The sequence below is a fragment of the Pristiophorus japonicus genome, unplaced genomic scaffold, assembly GCF_044704955.1.
Source record: "Pristiophorus japonicus isolate sPriJap1 unplaced genomic scaffold, sPriJap1.hap1 HAP1_SCAFFOLD_343, whole genome shotgun sequence".
Classification (NCBI taxonomy): domain Eukaryota; kingdom Metazoa; phylum Chordata; class Chondrichthyes; family Pristiophoridae; genus Pristiophorus; species Pristiophorus japonicus.
Window position 1 is genome coordinate 211,829 of NW_027253248.1, and position 16,187 is coordinate 228,015.

The window sequence follows — 16,187 nt, forward strand, 5'->3', positions numbered from 1 at the left end:
AGCGGACTGGAAAACTGCAAATGTAACACCCCTATTCAAGTAAGGAGGGAGGCACAGAGCAGGAAACCATAGACCAGTTAGCTTACCATCTCAGTGGGGAAAATACTGGAGTCCAGCATTAAGGAAGTAGTAGCAGGACATTTAGAAACTCATACTACAGTCAGGCAGTCAGCATGGTTTTATGAAAGGGAAATCATGTTTTGACAAATTTGCTGGAGTTGTTTGAAGATGAAACGAGCAGAGTGGATAAAGGAGAATCAGTTGATGTTGTATATTTGCATTTCCAGGAAGCATTCGAGAAGGTGTCACACAAAAGGTTACTGCACAAGGTAAGAGCTCAAGGGGTTGGGGGCAAGATATCAGAATGGATAGAGGTTTGGCGACCTAACAGAAAACAGAGTCAGCATAAATGGGTCATTTTTCGGTTGGCAAACTGTAACTAGTGGGGTGCCGCAGGGATCAGTGCTGGGGCTTCAACTTTTTACAATTTATATTAATGACTTGGATGAAGGGACTGAGTGTAACATAGCCAAATTTTCTGATGATACAAAAATAGGCGGGAAAGCAAGGAGGAGGACGCAAAGAATCTACAAAGGGATATAGATAGGCTCAATGAGCGGGCAAAAATCTGGCAGATGGACTATAATGTGGTAAAATGTCAGGTTAGCTCCTTTTGGTAGGAAAAATAAAAAAGCAAATTATTATTTAAATGGAAATGATTACAAAATGCTTTAGTCCAGAGGGATCTAGGGGTTCTTGTACATGAAACTCAAAAGATTAGCATGCAGGTAAAGCAAGTAATCAGAAGGCAAATGGAATGCTGGCCTTTATTGCAAGGGGGATAGAGTATGAAAGTAGGGAAGTCCTGCTACAATTGTACAGGGTATTGGTAAGACCACACCTGGAGTACTGTGCACAGCTTTGGTCTGGACTTGTCTCCATTCCCGTGCCAAGGGGATTGCTACACCAGACGGGAGGGGCAACATTTGGGGACATGGATTCCCCACTAATTCCCATTCCCCTTCTTTCTGGTGGATAATGGAGGGGCCACTGTGTGTAATGTGCAAGTCAGTAAGAATTATCAGCAAGCTCTTTCTAATTGGAGATTTTATTCAGTGGAAACTTTCACACACTATTGCAGATTTTGTACCAAAGATCAGTTTAGGATTAAAGTAAAAGTTCATAATTTTATTGCAAACTAACTTTCTGTTGAGAGTCGCTGAATTAAGGGGAAAGATAACACACAGCGTTTCTTAAATGGACACTGCAGCTCCGAGAACACAATCAGCAATATATCCAGAATATTAAAGTCCAGCCCAGTTATCGGGTTATTATCAGCAGAAACAAACCCCAACTGTCAGAATGAACATGGTTCAGTCGGGATGTGATTAACAGCAGCAATAACAGCAGATTCCAACTCCTGCAGTCACTTGTGAACTCGCTGGTGTGTCAGCAGGTCGGATGTACAAGTGAATCCCTTCCCACACTCAGAGCAGGTGAACGGCCTCTCCCCAGTGTGAATTCGCTGGTGTCTCAGCAGGTGGAATGAATGAGTGAATCCCTTCCCACACTCAGAGCAGGTGAATGGCCTCTCCCCAGTGTGAACTCGCTGGTGTCTCAGCAGGTGGGATGATGTAGTGAATCCCTTCCCACATTCAGAGCAGGTGAATGGCCTCTCCCCAGTGTGAACTCGCTGGTGAGCTACAAGGTGGGATGACTGAGTGAATCCCTTTCCACACTCAGAACAGGTGAACGGCCTCTCTCCTGCGTGAACTTGCTGGTGTATCAGCAGGTTGGATGACTGAGTGAATCCCTTCCCACACTCGGAGCAGGTGAATGGCCTCTCCCCAGTGTGAACTCGCTGGTGAGCTACAAGTTTGGATGACCGAGTGAATCCCTGCCCACACACGGAGCAGGTGAATGGCCTCTCCCCAGTGTGAACTCGCTGGTGAACTACAAGGTCAGATGACTGAGTGAATCCCTTCCCACACTCAGAGCAGGTGAACGGCCTCTCCCCAGTGTGAACTCGCTGGTGTCTCAGCAGAGTGGATGGCTGACTGAATCCCTTCCCACACACTGGGCAGGTCAATGGCCTCTCCCCAGTGTGATTGCGTCGATGAATTTCCAGCTCAGACGGTGATCTGAATACCTTCCCACAGTCACCACAGTTCCACGGTTTCTCCATGGTGCGGGTGTCCTTGTGACTCTCCATGGTTGGATGATCAGTTGAAGCCTCGTCCACGCACAAAACACGTTTACAGTTTCTCCGCGCGGTGAATGGTGCGATGTTTTTTCAGGCTGTGTAACTGGTTAAAGCTCTTTCCACAGGCAGTGGAACACTCACTCGGGTGTGTGTGTGTCTCGGTGCCTTTCCAGTCACACTGACATTTGAAATCTTTTCCCACAGGCAGAACAGGCAAACATTTCTCCTTCCACTTTCAAAGGCCAATGATATTCAGGTCCTGAAGAATCGATTGACTCCGTCAGATCTTGATGTGATGTTTGGTTTGTGCTTCCTGTCTGAAAATCTCCCCTTCCAATATTCTGTAAAAGGAGATAATAAAACTCATCGCTGTCAGTACAAGACAGAAATTCAGAATAGACAATCTAGGGACCAAGTTTCAACAGGAGTTGCTCCTATTTTTTTGGAACAACGAGTTTTTTTTTGAGTATCCTAGAAATCGCAATTCTCCCCATTTAGTTTGCTCCAGTTTCAGTCGGTTAGTTCAGTTTTTTTTTAGTTCAGTTTCTTTTTGGTTCAGTTTATTTTTCCAAAAGAAGGCGTTACCAGCCACTTACGCCTGTTTTGGCCATTTAAGTAAGTTTAGACAGCGAAAAGTTACTCCAAACTAACTTAGGCCTGAGTAAATGTCCACTTTGATATGCTCAGAAAAACCTTGCGGACACTTTAGCAATCAGGCGCAGGTAGCCAGAGTTAAGGGGAGGGGGAAGTGAAGTTAGAGGGAAGTTAGAGGATTTTCCAAAGCATTAAACATTTCACTTTTAAAAATAAAGAACCATCATCAATAATAAATGATCAATAAATCAATCAATAAATAAATCAATAAATAAAATAAATCAATAAATCAATAAATAAAAAATTAGAAGTTCCTACCTCACCTACTGCAGCAGTATGCGTTGGGAAGCACCGGGAGCCCTCCAGCAGCACACGGCCCACACTCAGCCCTGCCTGCCTGCCTGATTACATTTTCAAGGGGAAGAGCTCGGGTGTGCCCCGCCGCCGAGGAGGTGGTCCGTTGGGGCCCACTGCCGAGGAGGTGGTCGGGCGGCCCCATCGTGGAGGAGGTGTTTAGGTGGGCCGGCGAGGAGGCCTTGAGGTAAGAGCAGTGGTGGCGAGGTGAGGCCCGAGGTTGGGCAGCGGCGAGGTGAGGGGCGGTGAGGCAAGGCCTGAGGTTGGGCAGCTGGAATTAGAAAGCAAAAATCAAGAAAGTGAGTTTGAAGGAGAGAGGAAACAAGCAGGAAAAAAGGGTAAAAAAAACAAACTTAAAGGCACTTTGTCTAAATGCACGTAGCATTTGTAACAAAATAGATATATTGAGACAAATGGGTATGATCTGATAGCCATTACAGAGACGTGGTTACAAGGACCGGTAATTAAATATTCAGGGGTGCTTGACAATCCGGAAGGACAGACAGAAAGGAAAAGGGGGTTTGGTAGCTCTATTGATAAAGGATGGAATCACTGCAATAGTAAGAAATGATACTGTCTCAAATGATAAGGATGTTGAAACAGTTTGGGTGGAGATAAGGAACAATAAGGGGAAAAAGTCACTGGTGGGCATAGTCTATAGGCCCCCGAACAGTAGCAACTCTGTTGGTCGGAGCGTAAACCAGGAAATAGTGGGGGCTTGTAAAAAGGGAACAACAATAATCATGGGTAATTTTAATCTCCATATTGGTTGGATAAATCAAATTGGTCAGGGCAGCCTTGAGGAGGAGTTCATGGAGTGCATAAGCGACAGGTTCCTTGAGCAGTATGTAACAGAACCAACCAGGGGGCAGGCTATCTTAGATCTGGTCCTGTCTAATGAGACAGGATTAATAAACAATTTCCTAGTAAAGGATCCCCTCGGAATGAGTGATCAGAGCATGACTGAATTTCAAATTCAGATGCAGGGTGAGAAAGTTGGATCTCTAATCAGCGTACTAAGCTTAAATAAAGGAGACTATGAAGGTATGAGGGCAGAGTTGGGTAACTTGGACTGGGAAAATAAATTAAAGTGCAGGACGGTTGATGAACAGTGGTGTACATTTAAGGAGATATTTCACAACTCTCAAGAAAAATCTATTCCAGTGAGGAGGAAAAGGTGCGAGAGAAAATAGAGCCATCCATGGCTAATTAAAGAAATAAAGGCCATTATCCATTAAAAACAGGGCATACAAAGTGACCAAATCTAGTGGGACGACAGAAAACTGGGAAGCTTTTAAAAACCAGCAAAGAATAATTAAAAAATGAGTAAGAAAGGGAAGATAGACTGTGAAAGTAAACTAGCACAAAATATAAAAACAGATAGCAAGAGTTTCTATAGGTATATAAAAAGGAAAAGAGTGGCTAAAGTAATTGTTGGTCCTTTAGAGGACGAGACCAGGGAATTAGTAACGGTGAACAGGGAGATGGCAGAAACTCTGAACAAATATTTTGTGTCCGTCTTTACAGTAGAGGACACTAATATTCCAACAGTGGATAGTCAAGGGGATACAGGGGGGGAGGAACTTAACACAATCACTAAGGAGGTGGTACTCAGTAAGATAATGGGATTAAAGGCAGATAAAACCCCTGGACCTGATGGCTTGTATCCTAGAGTCTTAAGAGAAGTAGCGGCAGGGATTGTGGATGCATTGGTTGTAATTTACCAAAATTCCATGGATTCTGGGGAGGTCCCAGCAGATTGGAAAACTGCAAATGTAATGCCACTCTTTCAAAAAGGAGGCAGACAAAAAGCAGGAAACTATAGACCAGTTAGCCTAACATCTGTGATTGGGAACATGTTGGATCCATTATTAAAGAAGCAGTAGCAGGACATTTGCAAAAGCAAAATTCAGTCATGCAGAGTCAGCATGGATTTATGAAGGGGAAGTCATGTTTGACAAATTTGCTGGAATTCTTTGGGGATGTAATGAACCGGGTGAATAAGGGGGAACCAGTGGATGTGGTGTATTTGGACTTCCACAAGGCATTTGACAAGGTGCCACATAAAAGGTTACTGCACAAGATAAAAGTCCACGGGGATGGGGGTAATATATTAGCATGGATAGAGGATTGGCTAACTAACAGAGAACAGAGAATCAGGATAAATGGTTCATTCACTGGATGGCAACCAGTAACTAGTGGGGTGCCACAGGGATCAATGCTGGGACCCCAACTATTTACATTCTATATTAACGACTTGGAAGAAGGGACTGAGTGTAACGTAGCCAAGTTTGCCGACGATACAAAGATGGGAGGACAAGTAAAATCTGCAAAAGGACACAGACAGGCTCAGTGAGTAGGCAAAAATTTGGCAGATGGAGTATAATGTTAGAAAGTGTGATGTCATGCACTTTGGCAGAAAAAAAATCAAAGAGCAAGTTATTATTTAAATGGAGACAGATTGCAAAGTGCCGCAGTACAGTGGGACCTGGGGGTACTTGTGCATGAAACACAAAAGGATAGTATGCAGGTACAGCAAGTGATCAGGAAGGCTAATGGAATGGAGTATAAAAGCAGGGAAGTCTTGCTACAGTTGTACAACGTATTGGTGAGGCCACACCTGGAATACTGCGTGCAGTTTTGGTTTCCATATTTACAAAAGGATATACTTGCTTTGGAGACAGTTCACAGAAGGTTCACTAGGTTGATTCCATGGATGAGGGAGTAAGGTTGAGTAGGTTGGGCCTCTACTCATTGGAATTCAAAAGAATGAGAGGAGATCTAATCAAAATGTATTAGATATAAGGGGGCTTGTAAAGGTGGATGCAGAGAGGCTGTTTCCACTGATGGGGGAGACTAGAATTGGAAGGCATGATCTTAGAATGAGAGGCCGCCAATTTAAGAGAGATGAGGAGAAATTTCTACTATCAGACGGTTGTAAATCTGTGGAATTCACTGCCTCAGAGAGCTGTAGAAGCTGGGACATTGAATAAATTTAAGACAGAAATCGACAGTTTCTTAAACGATAAGGGGGGATAAGAGGTTATGGGAATCGGGCAGGGAAGTGGAGCTGAGTCCAAGATCAGATCAGCCATGATCTTATTGAATGGCGGAGCAGGCTCGAGCAGCTGTATGGCCTACTCCTGCTCCTATTTCTTATGTTCTTATAAGGTGCTGACTCTGGCTGGGTTCAGTTCTACACTCACTGGTTCCCCTCCCCTGAAGGTGCTGACTCTGTCTGGGTTCAGTTCTACACTCACTGGTTCCCCTCCCCTGAAGGTGCTGAGTCTGTCTGGGTTCAGTTCGACACTCACTGGTTCCCCTCCCCTGAAGGTGCTGAGTCTGTCTGGGTTCAGTTCTACACTCACTGGTTCCCCTCCCCTGAAGGTGCTGACTCTGGCTGGGTTCAGTTCCAGACACTGACATCATTCACTTTGTTCCTGCACCAACATGGCCGCGCATGCGCTTTGCTACTCACTGAATATCGATGGCAGACCGTTGAACCTGACTTCCTACACCAAAATGTCCGCCGTTAGATGGGCCTGTGACCGGGAGAAAGCCCCGAAGCTGCAACCGCCGATATTCCGGTTATTATTTCGGGCTTGCGGCGGGCACCGGTTGTTTATGAAGCCTCGCCGGCTCCCCGCTGGTTCATTACTCCGCTCTGCACCGATGAAAAGGACACTTCTGAGGAGCGTGCCGAAAACATACTGCCTCCGCCATTACCCGCACCGCACATGCTCCAAAGCCCCACCCCCCCAGGACCCGCGCCTGCGCACTGAGCTCCTGTAGTCTGGGGGCGGCTCATTCTTCCCCGCGGGACATGCTGGGTACATAAGACCATGAGAAATAGGAGCAGGAGTGGGCCACCCGGACCCCCGGGCCTGCTCCCCATTCAATAAAATCATGGCTGATCTGATCATAGAGTCAGCTCCACATCCCTGCCCGCTCCCCAGAGCCCTTTACTCCCTTATCGCTCAAAGATTTGTCCATCTTCGCCTTAAATATATTCAATGAACCAGCCTCCACTGCTCTCTAGGGCAGAGAATTCCACATATTTACAACCCTCTGAGAAAAGAAATTCCTCCTCATCTCAGTTTTAAATGGGCTGAGGAGAAAGGCTGCATTTGTGAATAGAACAGGATTTACTGTGATTGCATTGGACACTGAAACATGTTCATTCTGGCAACTCTTGTTCATTTCTGATGATCTTAATAACCCTTATACCTGAGCTGGAAATTGATATCCTGTATAAATATTGAATAAATTATCTGTGTTTGAAACACAGTGTTTCGAATATTTGATTGCTCCGTGATCACAGGAGACCAATTGATGTTTCATTTTAGTGCTTTTTCTTAATCTAACTTATATCACTTCTTACCGAGTTTGCCTTCTATCATTTAAACCCCAAACTTGTTCTGTTTGAGGTCCTACAAGACGAATTTATGGAGCTAGGAGCTAAATTAAAAAGTAGGACCTCAAAGGTAGTAATCTCAGGATTGCTACCAATTCTATGTGCTGGTCAGAGTAGGAATCGCAGGATAGCTCAGAGGAATACGTGACTTGAGGAGTGGTGCAGAAGAGAGGGTTTCAAATTCCTGGAATATTGGAACCGGTTCTGGGGGAGGTGGGACCAGTACAATTGATCTACACCTGGGAAGGACCAGAACCAATGTCCTCGGGGGAGTGTTTGCTAGTTCTGTTGGGGAGGGGTTAGACTAATATGGTTGGGGGATAGGAACCTATGCAGGGAGGCAGAGGGAAGTAGAATGCGGGCAGAAGCAAACCCATTGTAAATGTCAACAATTGTATTTAAGTGTTGTTCAGAGGGCAGTGTCATTAATTTAGAATTTTTTTTACATCAACAACAATACCAGGAATCAGAGAGTGTAGATAAATGGAGTAGGATTCAAGAGTAGAAAGAAGAAAAGTAAAAGTGGAGGGCAGAGAAACCCAAGACAAAAAGCAAAAAGGGCCACATTACAGCAAAATTCTTAAGGGGCAAAGTGTGTTGGAAAGACAAGCCTGAAGGCTCTGTGCCTCAATGTGAGGAGTATTCATAATTAACTGCACAGATAACTGTTAACAGATATGATGTAATTGGCATCACGGAGACATGGCTCCAGGGTGACCAAGGCTGGGAACTCAATATTCAGGGGTATTCAACATTCAGGAAGGATAGACAGAATGGAAAAGGAGGTGGGGTGGCGTTGCTGGTTAAAGAGGAAATTAACGCAATAGTAAGGAAGGACATTAGCTTGGATGATGTGGAATCAGTATGGGTCAAGCTACGGAATACAAAAGGGCATAAAACGCTAGTGGGAGTTATGTACACACCACCAAACTGTAGTAGTGAGGTTGGGGGCAGCATCAAATAAGAAATTAGGGATGCGTGCAATAAAGGTACAGCAGTTATCATGGGCGACTTTAATCTGCATATTGATTGGGCTAACCAACCCGGTAGCAATGCAGTGGAGGCGGATTTCCTGGAGTCTTTTACGGATGGTTTTCGAGACCAATATGCCGAGGAACCAACTAGAGGGCTGGCCATCCTAGGCTGGGTGATGTGTAATGAGAAAGGACTAATTAGCACTCTTGTTTGCGAGGCCCCTTGGGAAAGAGTGACCATAATATGGTAGAATTCTTTATTAAGATGGAGAGTGACACAGTTAATTCAGAGACTAGGGTCCTGAATTTAGGAAAGGTAACTTCGATGGTATGAGACATGAATTGGCTAGAATAGACTGGTGAATGATACTTAAAGGGTTGTCGGTGGCTTGGCAATGGCAAACATTTAAAGATCACATTGATGAACTTCAACAATTGTACATCCCTGTCTGGAGTAAAAATAAAATGGGGAAGGTGGCTCAACCGTGGCTAACAAGGGAAATTAAATAGAGTGTTCAATCCAAGGAGGAGGCATATCAACTGGTCAGATAAAGCAGCAAATCTGAGGACTGGGAGAATTTTATAATTCAGCAGAGGAGGACAAATGGTTTAATTTGGAGGCGGAAAATAGAGTTTGAGAGGAAGCTTGCTGTGAACATAAAAACGGGCTGCAAAAGATTCTATAGATATGTGAAGAGAAAAAGATTAGTGAAGACAAACGTAGGTCCTTTGCAGTCAGATTCAGGTGAATTTATGATGGGGAACAAAGAAATGGCGGACCAGTTGAACAAATACTTTGGTTCTGTCTTCATGAAGAAAGATACCAATAACCTTGTGGAAATACTAGCGGACCGAGGGTATAGTGAGAAGGAGGAGCTGAAGGAAATCCTTATTAGATGGGCAATTGTGTGAGGGAAATTGATGGGATTGAAGGCAGATAAATCCCCAGGGCCTGATAGTCTGCATCCCAGAGTACTTAAGGAAGTGGCCCTAGAAATAGTGGATGCATTGGTGATCATTTTCCAACCATCTATCAACTCTGGATCAGTTCCTATGGGCTGGAGGGTTGCTAATGCAACACCACTTTTTAAAAAAGGCGGGAGAGAGAAAACTGGTAATTATAGACCAATTAGCCTGACATCAGTAGTGGGAAAAATGTTGGAATTCATTATTAAAGATAAAATAACAGCGCATTTGGAAAGCAGTGAAAGGGTCAGTTCAAGTCAGCATGGATTTATGAAAGGGAAATCATGCTTTACAAATCCTCTAGAATGTTTTGAGGATGTAACTAGTAAAGTGGACAAGGGAGAACCAGTGGATGTGGTGTATTTGGACTTTCAAAAGGCTTTTGACAAGGTCCCACATAAGAGATTGGTGCGCAAAATCAAAGCACCTGGTATTGGGGGTAATGTACTGACGTGGATAGAGAACTGGTTGGCAGACAGGAAGGAGAGAGTTGGGATAAAGGACTCCTTTTCAGAATGGCAGGCAGTCACTAGTGGGATGCCGCAGGACTCAATGCTGGGATGCCAGCTAATTACAAGATAAATTAACGATTTGGATGAAAGAATTGAGTGTCATATCTCCAAGTTTGCAGATGACACTAAGCTAAGTGGCGGTGTGAGCTGTGAGGAGGACGCTAAGAGGCTGCAGGGCTACTTGGACAGGTTAGGTGAGTGGGCAAACTGATGCCAGATGCAGTATAATGTGGATAAATGTGAGCGAATCCACTTTGGTGGAAAAAGCATGAAGGCTGGGCCTTTATTCATTGGAGTTTAGAAGGATGAGAGGGGATCTCATGGAAACATATAAAATTCTGATGGGACTGGACAGGTTAGATGGAGGAAGAATGTTCCCAATGCTGGGGAAGTCCGGAACCAGGGAACCTTATCTAAGGATAAGAGGCAAGCCATTTAGAACTGAGATGAGGAGAAACTTATTCACTCAGAGAGTTGTTAAATTGTGGAATTCCCTACCGCAGTGAGTTGTTGATGCCAGTTCATTGGATATATTCAAGAGGGAGTTAGATATGGCCCTTATGGCTGAAGGGATCAAGCGGTATGGAGAGAAAGCAGGAAAGAGGTACTGAGGGAATGATCAGCCATGATCTTATTGAATGGTGGTGCAGGCTTGAAAGACCGAATGGCCTACTCCTGCACCTATTTTCTATGTTGCTATGTTTCTATGTTTGAGTACATGAGTTGTGGTTGTAGTAGACTTAAATGCAGTGTCTTACTTTAAATTCAGCTGAAATCGTTTGAACCACCCCTTTATTGAACTGTCTTGCATAAGATTTATCATGGGTGACTTTAATATGGATATAGATTGGGCTAACCAAACTGGAAGCAAGATGGTGGAGGAGGATTTCCTGGAGTGCATAGGGGAGGTTTTCTAGACCAATATGTCGAGGAACCAACTGGGGGGAGGCCATCTTAGACTGGGTGTTGTATAATGAGAGAGGATTAATTAGCAATCTCGTTGTGCGAGGCCCCTTGGAGAAGAGTGACCATAATATGGTGGAATTCTACATTAGGATGGAGAATGAAACAGTTAATTCAGAAGCCGTGGTCCAGAACTTAAAGAAAGGTAACTTTGAATATATGAGGCGTGAATTGGCTAGGATAGATTGGCAAATGATATTTACGGGGTTGACTGTGGATGGGCAATGGCAGACATTTAGAGACCGCATGGATGAACTACAACAACTGTCCATCCCTGTCTGACGTAAAAATAAAAAAGGGAAGGTGGCTCAACTGTGGCTATCAAGGGAAACAGGGATAGTATTAAAGCCAAGGAAGTGGCATACAAATTGGCCAGAAATAGCAGCGAACCCGGGGACTGGGAGAAATTTAGAACTCAGCAGAGGAGGACAAAGGGTTTGATTAGGGCAGGGAAAATAGAGTCCGAGATGAAGCTTGCAGGGAACATTAAGACAGACTGCAAAAGTTTCGATAGATATGTAAAGAGAAAAAGGTTAGTAAAGACAAACGTAGGTCCCCTGCAGTCAGAATCAGGGGATGTCATAACGGGGAACAAAGAAATGGCAGACCACTTGAACAAGTACTTTGGTTCGGTATTCACTAAGGTGGACACAAACAACCTTCCAGATATAAAAGGGATCAGAGGGTCTAGTAAGAAGGAGGAACTGAGGGAAATCCTTATTGATCGGGAAATTGTGTTGGGCAAATTGATGGGATTGAAGGCCAATAAATCCCCAGGGCTTGATGGAATGCATCCCAGAGTACTTAAGGAGAGTACTTGGAAATAGCGGATGCATTGACAGTCATTTTCCAACATTCCATAGACTCTGGATCAGTTCCTATGAAGTGGAGGGTAGCTAATGTAACACCACTTTACAAAAAAGGAAGGAGAGAAAACACAGGTAATTATAGACCGGTCAGCCTGACATCGGTAGTGGGTAAAATGATGGAATCAATTATTAAGGATGTCATAGCTGCGCATTTGGAAAGAGGTGACATGATAGGTCTAAGTCAGCATGAATTTGTGAAAGGGATATCATGCTTGACAAATCTTCTGGAATTTTTTGAGGATGTTTCCAGTTGAGTGTGTTAGTGTGAATGTTTTGAAGAATCACTCAACACTCAGAGTCGGTCCCAACGCCAATGCGGGCTTTATTTTTGCTAGCGGGGAGGAAGCCTCGGGACTGGATCCAGGCACTTCTCTCCGATGAACAAAGAAACTCATCGATATTTATATGTTTTACAATAGTTCTTTACAGTTACTCAGCCCACTTCAGCTGGACACAATCCAATCATAACGATTATAGATTACGTTTAGGTTTCTTTAACCCAATAGAATTCTCCTGATATCTCAGGGGCTGTATGTTAGGTTTTTGTCAGCTCGGGCTGATTAATGATCTCGTTATGTGAGGCAGGTTCCCCCCTTATCTCTGTTCCTCGGGGCTCGGCTGTGTGAAGTCACTGATTATACCAGTGTACTATAAAGGTTCGTTATAATTATCTTGTATCCAAGGCATTCCTGGTAGTGGGCCTCACTAGGTCATTGCTCGGTCAGCCTCAGTCAGTAGTTCATTACTTGACTAACTGAGTACCCATCATGCTTGGGCAGCCATTTTATATGTGGCCACTTTAAACTTATATGAGTTTAGATATATCCAGCAAGTGTCTAATGCCGAGTGTTTTGATATATTCAGCAGGTGCCTAATGCCTACAACAAGTGGACAAGGGAGAACCAGTTCATGTGGTGTATTTGGACTTTCATAAGGCTTTCGACAAGGTCCCACACAAGAGATTAATGTACAAAGTTAAAGCACATGGGATTGTGGGTAGTGTGCTGACGTGGATTGAGAACTGGTTGGCAGACAGGAAGCAAAGAGTAGGAGTAAATGGGGACTTTTCAGAATGGCAGGCAGTGACTAGTGGTGTACCGCAAGGTTCTGTGCTGGGGCCCCAGCTGTTTACATTGTACATTAATGATTTAGACGAGGGGGTTAAATGTAGTATCTCCAAATTTGCGGATGAGACTAAGTTGGGTGGCAGTGTGAGCTGCGAGGAGGATGCTATTTGGCTGCAGAGTGACTTGGATAGGTTAGGTGAGTGGGCAAATGCATGGCAGATGAAGTATAATGTGGATAAATGTGAGGTTATTCATTTTGGTGGTAAAAACAGAGAGACAGACTATTATGTGAATGGTGACAGATTAGGAAAAGGGGAAGTGCAACGAGATGGGTGTCATGCTATATCAGTCATTGAAGGTTGGCATGCAGGTGCAGCAGGCAGTTAAAAAGCAAATGGCATGTTGGCCTTCATAGTGAGGGGATTTGAGTACAGGGGCAGGGAGGTGTTACTACAGTTGTACAGGGCCTTGGTGAGGCCACACCTGGAGTATTATGTACAGTTTTGGTCTCCTAACTTGAGGAAGGACAATCTTGCTATTGAGCGAGTGCAGCGAAGGTTCACCAGACTGATTCCTGGGATGGTGGGACTGACATGTCAAGAAAGACTGGATCAACTGAGCTTGTATTCACTGGAGTTCAGAAGAATGAGAGGGGATCTCATAGAAACGTTTAATATTCTGATGTGTTTAGACAGGTTAGATGCAGGAAGAATGTTCCCAATGTTGGGGAAGTCCAGAACCAGGGGTCACAGTCTAAGAATAAGAAGTAAGCCATTTCGGACCGAGATGAGGAGAGACATCTTCATCCATAGAGTGGTGAACCTGTGGAATTCTCTACCACAGAAAGTTGTTGAGGCCAATTCACAAAATATATTCAAAAAGGAGTTAGATGAAATCCTTACTACTCGGGGTATCAAGGGGTATGGCGAGAAATCAGGAATGGGGTATGAAGTTGCATGTTCAGCCATGAACTCATTGAATGGTGGTGCAGGCTCGAAGGGCCGAATGGCCTCCTCCTGCACCTATTTTCTATGTTTTCTATGTTTCTATGTGAGATTTGAAATCCGTTACTTTCTGTATCAGTTAACCCGGTTTTGGAACCGATTCAATTTAACAAACTCATCCACACATTTTACACGTGATAGCCTGTGAAATATCGTGATATTTGTAATTGTTATTGCCACAAACTCCGTTCCCTAGTCACTGATTCCATCCCTCTTCCCAACTTCTGCCTGACGCCGAACCAGTCTGTTCACAACCTTGGTGTCATACTTAACCCTGAAATAAGTTTTTGACCACATATCCACATCATAACTAAGATTGCCTATTTCCACTTCTGTAACATCGCCCGTCTCTGCTCTTGCCTCAGCTCATCCACTGCTGAAGCCGTCATCCATGCCTTTGTTACTTCTGGTCTTGACAATTCCAATGCACTCCTCCCACATTCTACCCTACATAAACTAGAGTTGATCCAAAACTCGGCTGCCCGTGTCCTAACTCACACCAAGTCCTGCTCACCTATCACCCCTCTGCTCGCTGACCTACACTGGCTTTTGTTAAGCAATGCCTTGAGTTCAAAATTCTAATACTTATTTTCAAATCCCTCCATGGCCTCGTCCCTCCCTAGCTCTATAAACTCCTCCAGCCCCACATCTGCTCCCCCCACCCCCACACCCCGGCCAAAAAGATAGCTGCCTTCCTGAGCATCCCTGATTATAATTGTTCAACCATTGGTGGCTTTGTTGGCTGTGCCTTCTGTTGCCCAGGCCCCAAGTTCTGGAATGCCCAGCTTAAAACTTCCTGTCTAACCCGTGCTGTACCTGCCCTGGCAGTTTTTGATGGGATCGTGTGTAGCAAGCTTTTCTCTGTATCTAGTGGACATAGTCTCAGAAAAAGTGGCCACCCATATAAAACTGAGATGTGGAGGAATTTCTTCTCTCAGAGGATTGTAAATCTGTGAATTTTCTGCCCCAGAGAGCTGTGGAGGCTGGGTCATTGAATATATTTAAGGCGGAAATAGACAGATTTTTGAGCGATAAGTGAGTAAAGTGTTCTGGGGAGCGGGCAGGGAAGTGGAGCTGAGTCTGTGATCAGACCAGCCATGATCTTATTGAATGGGAAGCATGCTCGGGGTCCGGGTGGCCCAGTCCTGTTCCTATTTCTCATGGTCTCCACCCACCGAGCCTGTTTTTTTTTCTTGTCTCTAATTGCCACTGATCATTATCCCACCACTCACATTCTATCCTGACTAATGTTGTTCTAACTCCTGCCAGTACCATTTGAATTCGGCCCATCCTCCCTTTTGTCTCTCTAATCTCTCCTGCCTTCCCCCTATCACAGACCTTCCCTGTTGTCCTTTCTCCCCCTCCCCCTTTCAGTGCTCCTTCAGTATCTATTCTTTCCCAGCACTCTCCAGTTGTGACGGAGGGCCGCGGCCCCGCCCCCTCTGACGCTGCCCACAGATGCTGCCTGAGCTGCGGACACTTCCGGCATCTTCTGTTTGTGTCGCCAGAGACACTTTCCCTTCAGCACCGCGCGCCCTGGATTGTTCGCCGATTGATTGATTGGTGCCGTGGCCCCGCCCCCTCCCCTCCGCTGATTGGCGCGGAGCAGTGCGCGCTGGGTGGGCTGGTGCCCCGCGCCGCCTCGCCATTGGCTGCGAGCTGAGTGCTGCGCGCGCGCGGGCGGTTGGCGGTTTGTTGGCGGGTTCCGCTCGCGGCCTTTGAACTCGGGGCCCGGGTAAGGCGGGGCGGATTGTGCGCAGGCGCGAGGCCAGCCTATTGGCCGCGGACGGACGGACGATGTTTCGCCACCGCCGCCGTCGCGGAGGATGTAGCAGCGCGCCCGGCCTCCCTGCGGACTCACGCGGGCAGCGAGATTTGGCCGCCGAGTCGGCGGGTGGCGGCTGCAGGGCACCTTCAGGCGGGGACGGGCCTTGGTTACTGTCGGTGAATGAGGGGAATTCGGCCGCCATTTTGGGCAGCGCGGGACCGCCCGCCGCAGGGAGCGACAGGGGCGGGGCTTCCTCGACATCACAATGTTGCCATTGTCCCGCTGCAGGGCAGGGAGCATGCGCGGCGGCCATCTTACTGCAGGGAGGCCATCAGGTGCAGGATGGGGACCAGTGACATGAATACATGAGAACATCAGAAATAGGAGATGCTTCGGCCATTTGCCGCCATTCAATAAGGTGATGGCTGCAGCATCTGGGGTGGTTCTCCTTGGAGCAGTGAAGGTGCAGGGCAGGTTTAACAGAGGTGCTCACAATCAG

The 16,187-nt window shown here is 45.7% G+C and overlaps 1 protein-coding gene across 3 annotated transcripts in view; it reads right to left on the reverse strand.

Annotated features, from left to right (window-relative positions):
- Positions 1–1,277: 1,277 nt before the first annotated feature.
- Positions 1,278–16,187, reverse strand: part of LOC139250064 (zinc finger protein 239-like) — a 307,496-nt gene continuing 292,586 nt past the window's right edge. The window contains exons 1-2 of one of the 3 annotated variants that reach the window (XM_070872641.1): positions 6,630–6,873; positions 1,278–2,544 (exon numbers count right to left, since the gene is read on the reverse strand). In XM_070872641.1, the coding sequence (XP_070728742.1) occupies positions 1,427–2,212 (786 nt within the window). In that variant the 5' untranslated portion in view covers positions 2,213–2,544; positions 6,630–6,873 and the 3' untranslated portion in view covers positions 1,278–1,426. Of the gene's footprint in view, positions 2,545–3,115; positions 3,241–6,629; positions 6,874–16,187 lie in introns of those variants that run through there. The other 2 variants (XM_070872642.1, XM_070872640.1) reach the window with 2 other exon arrangements.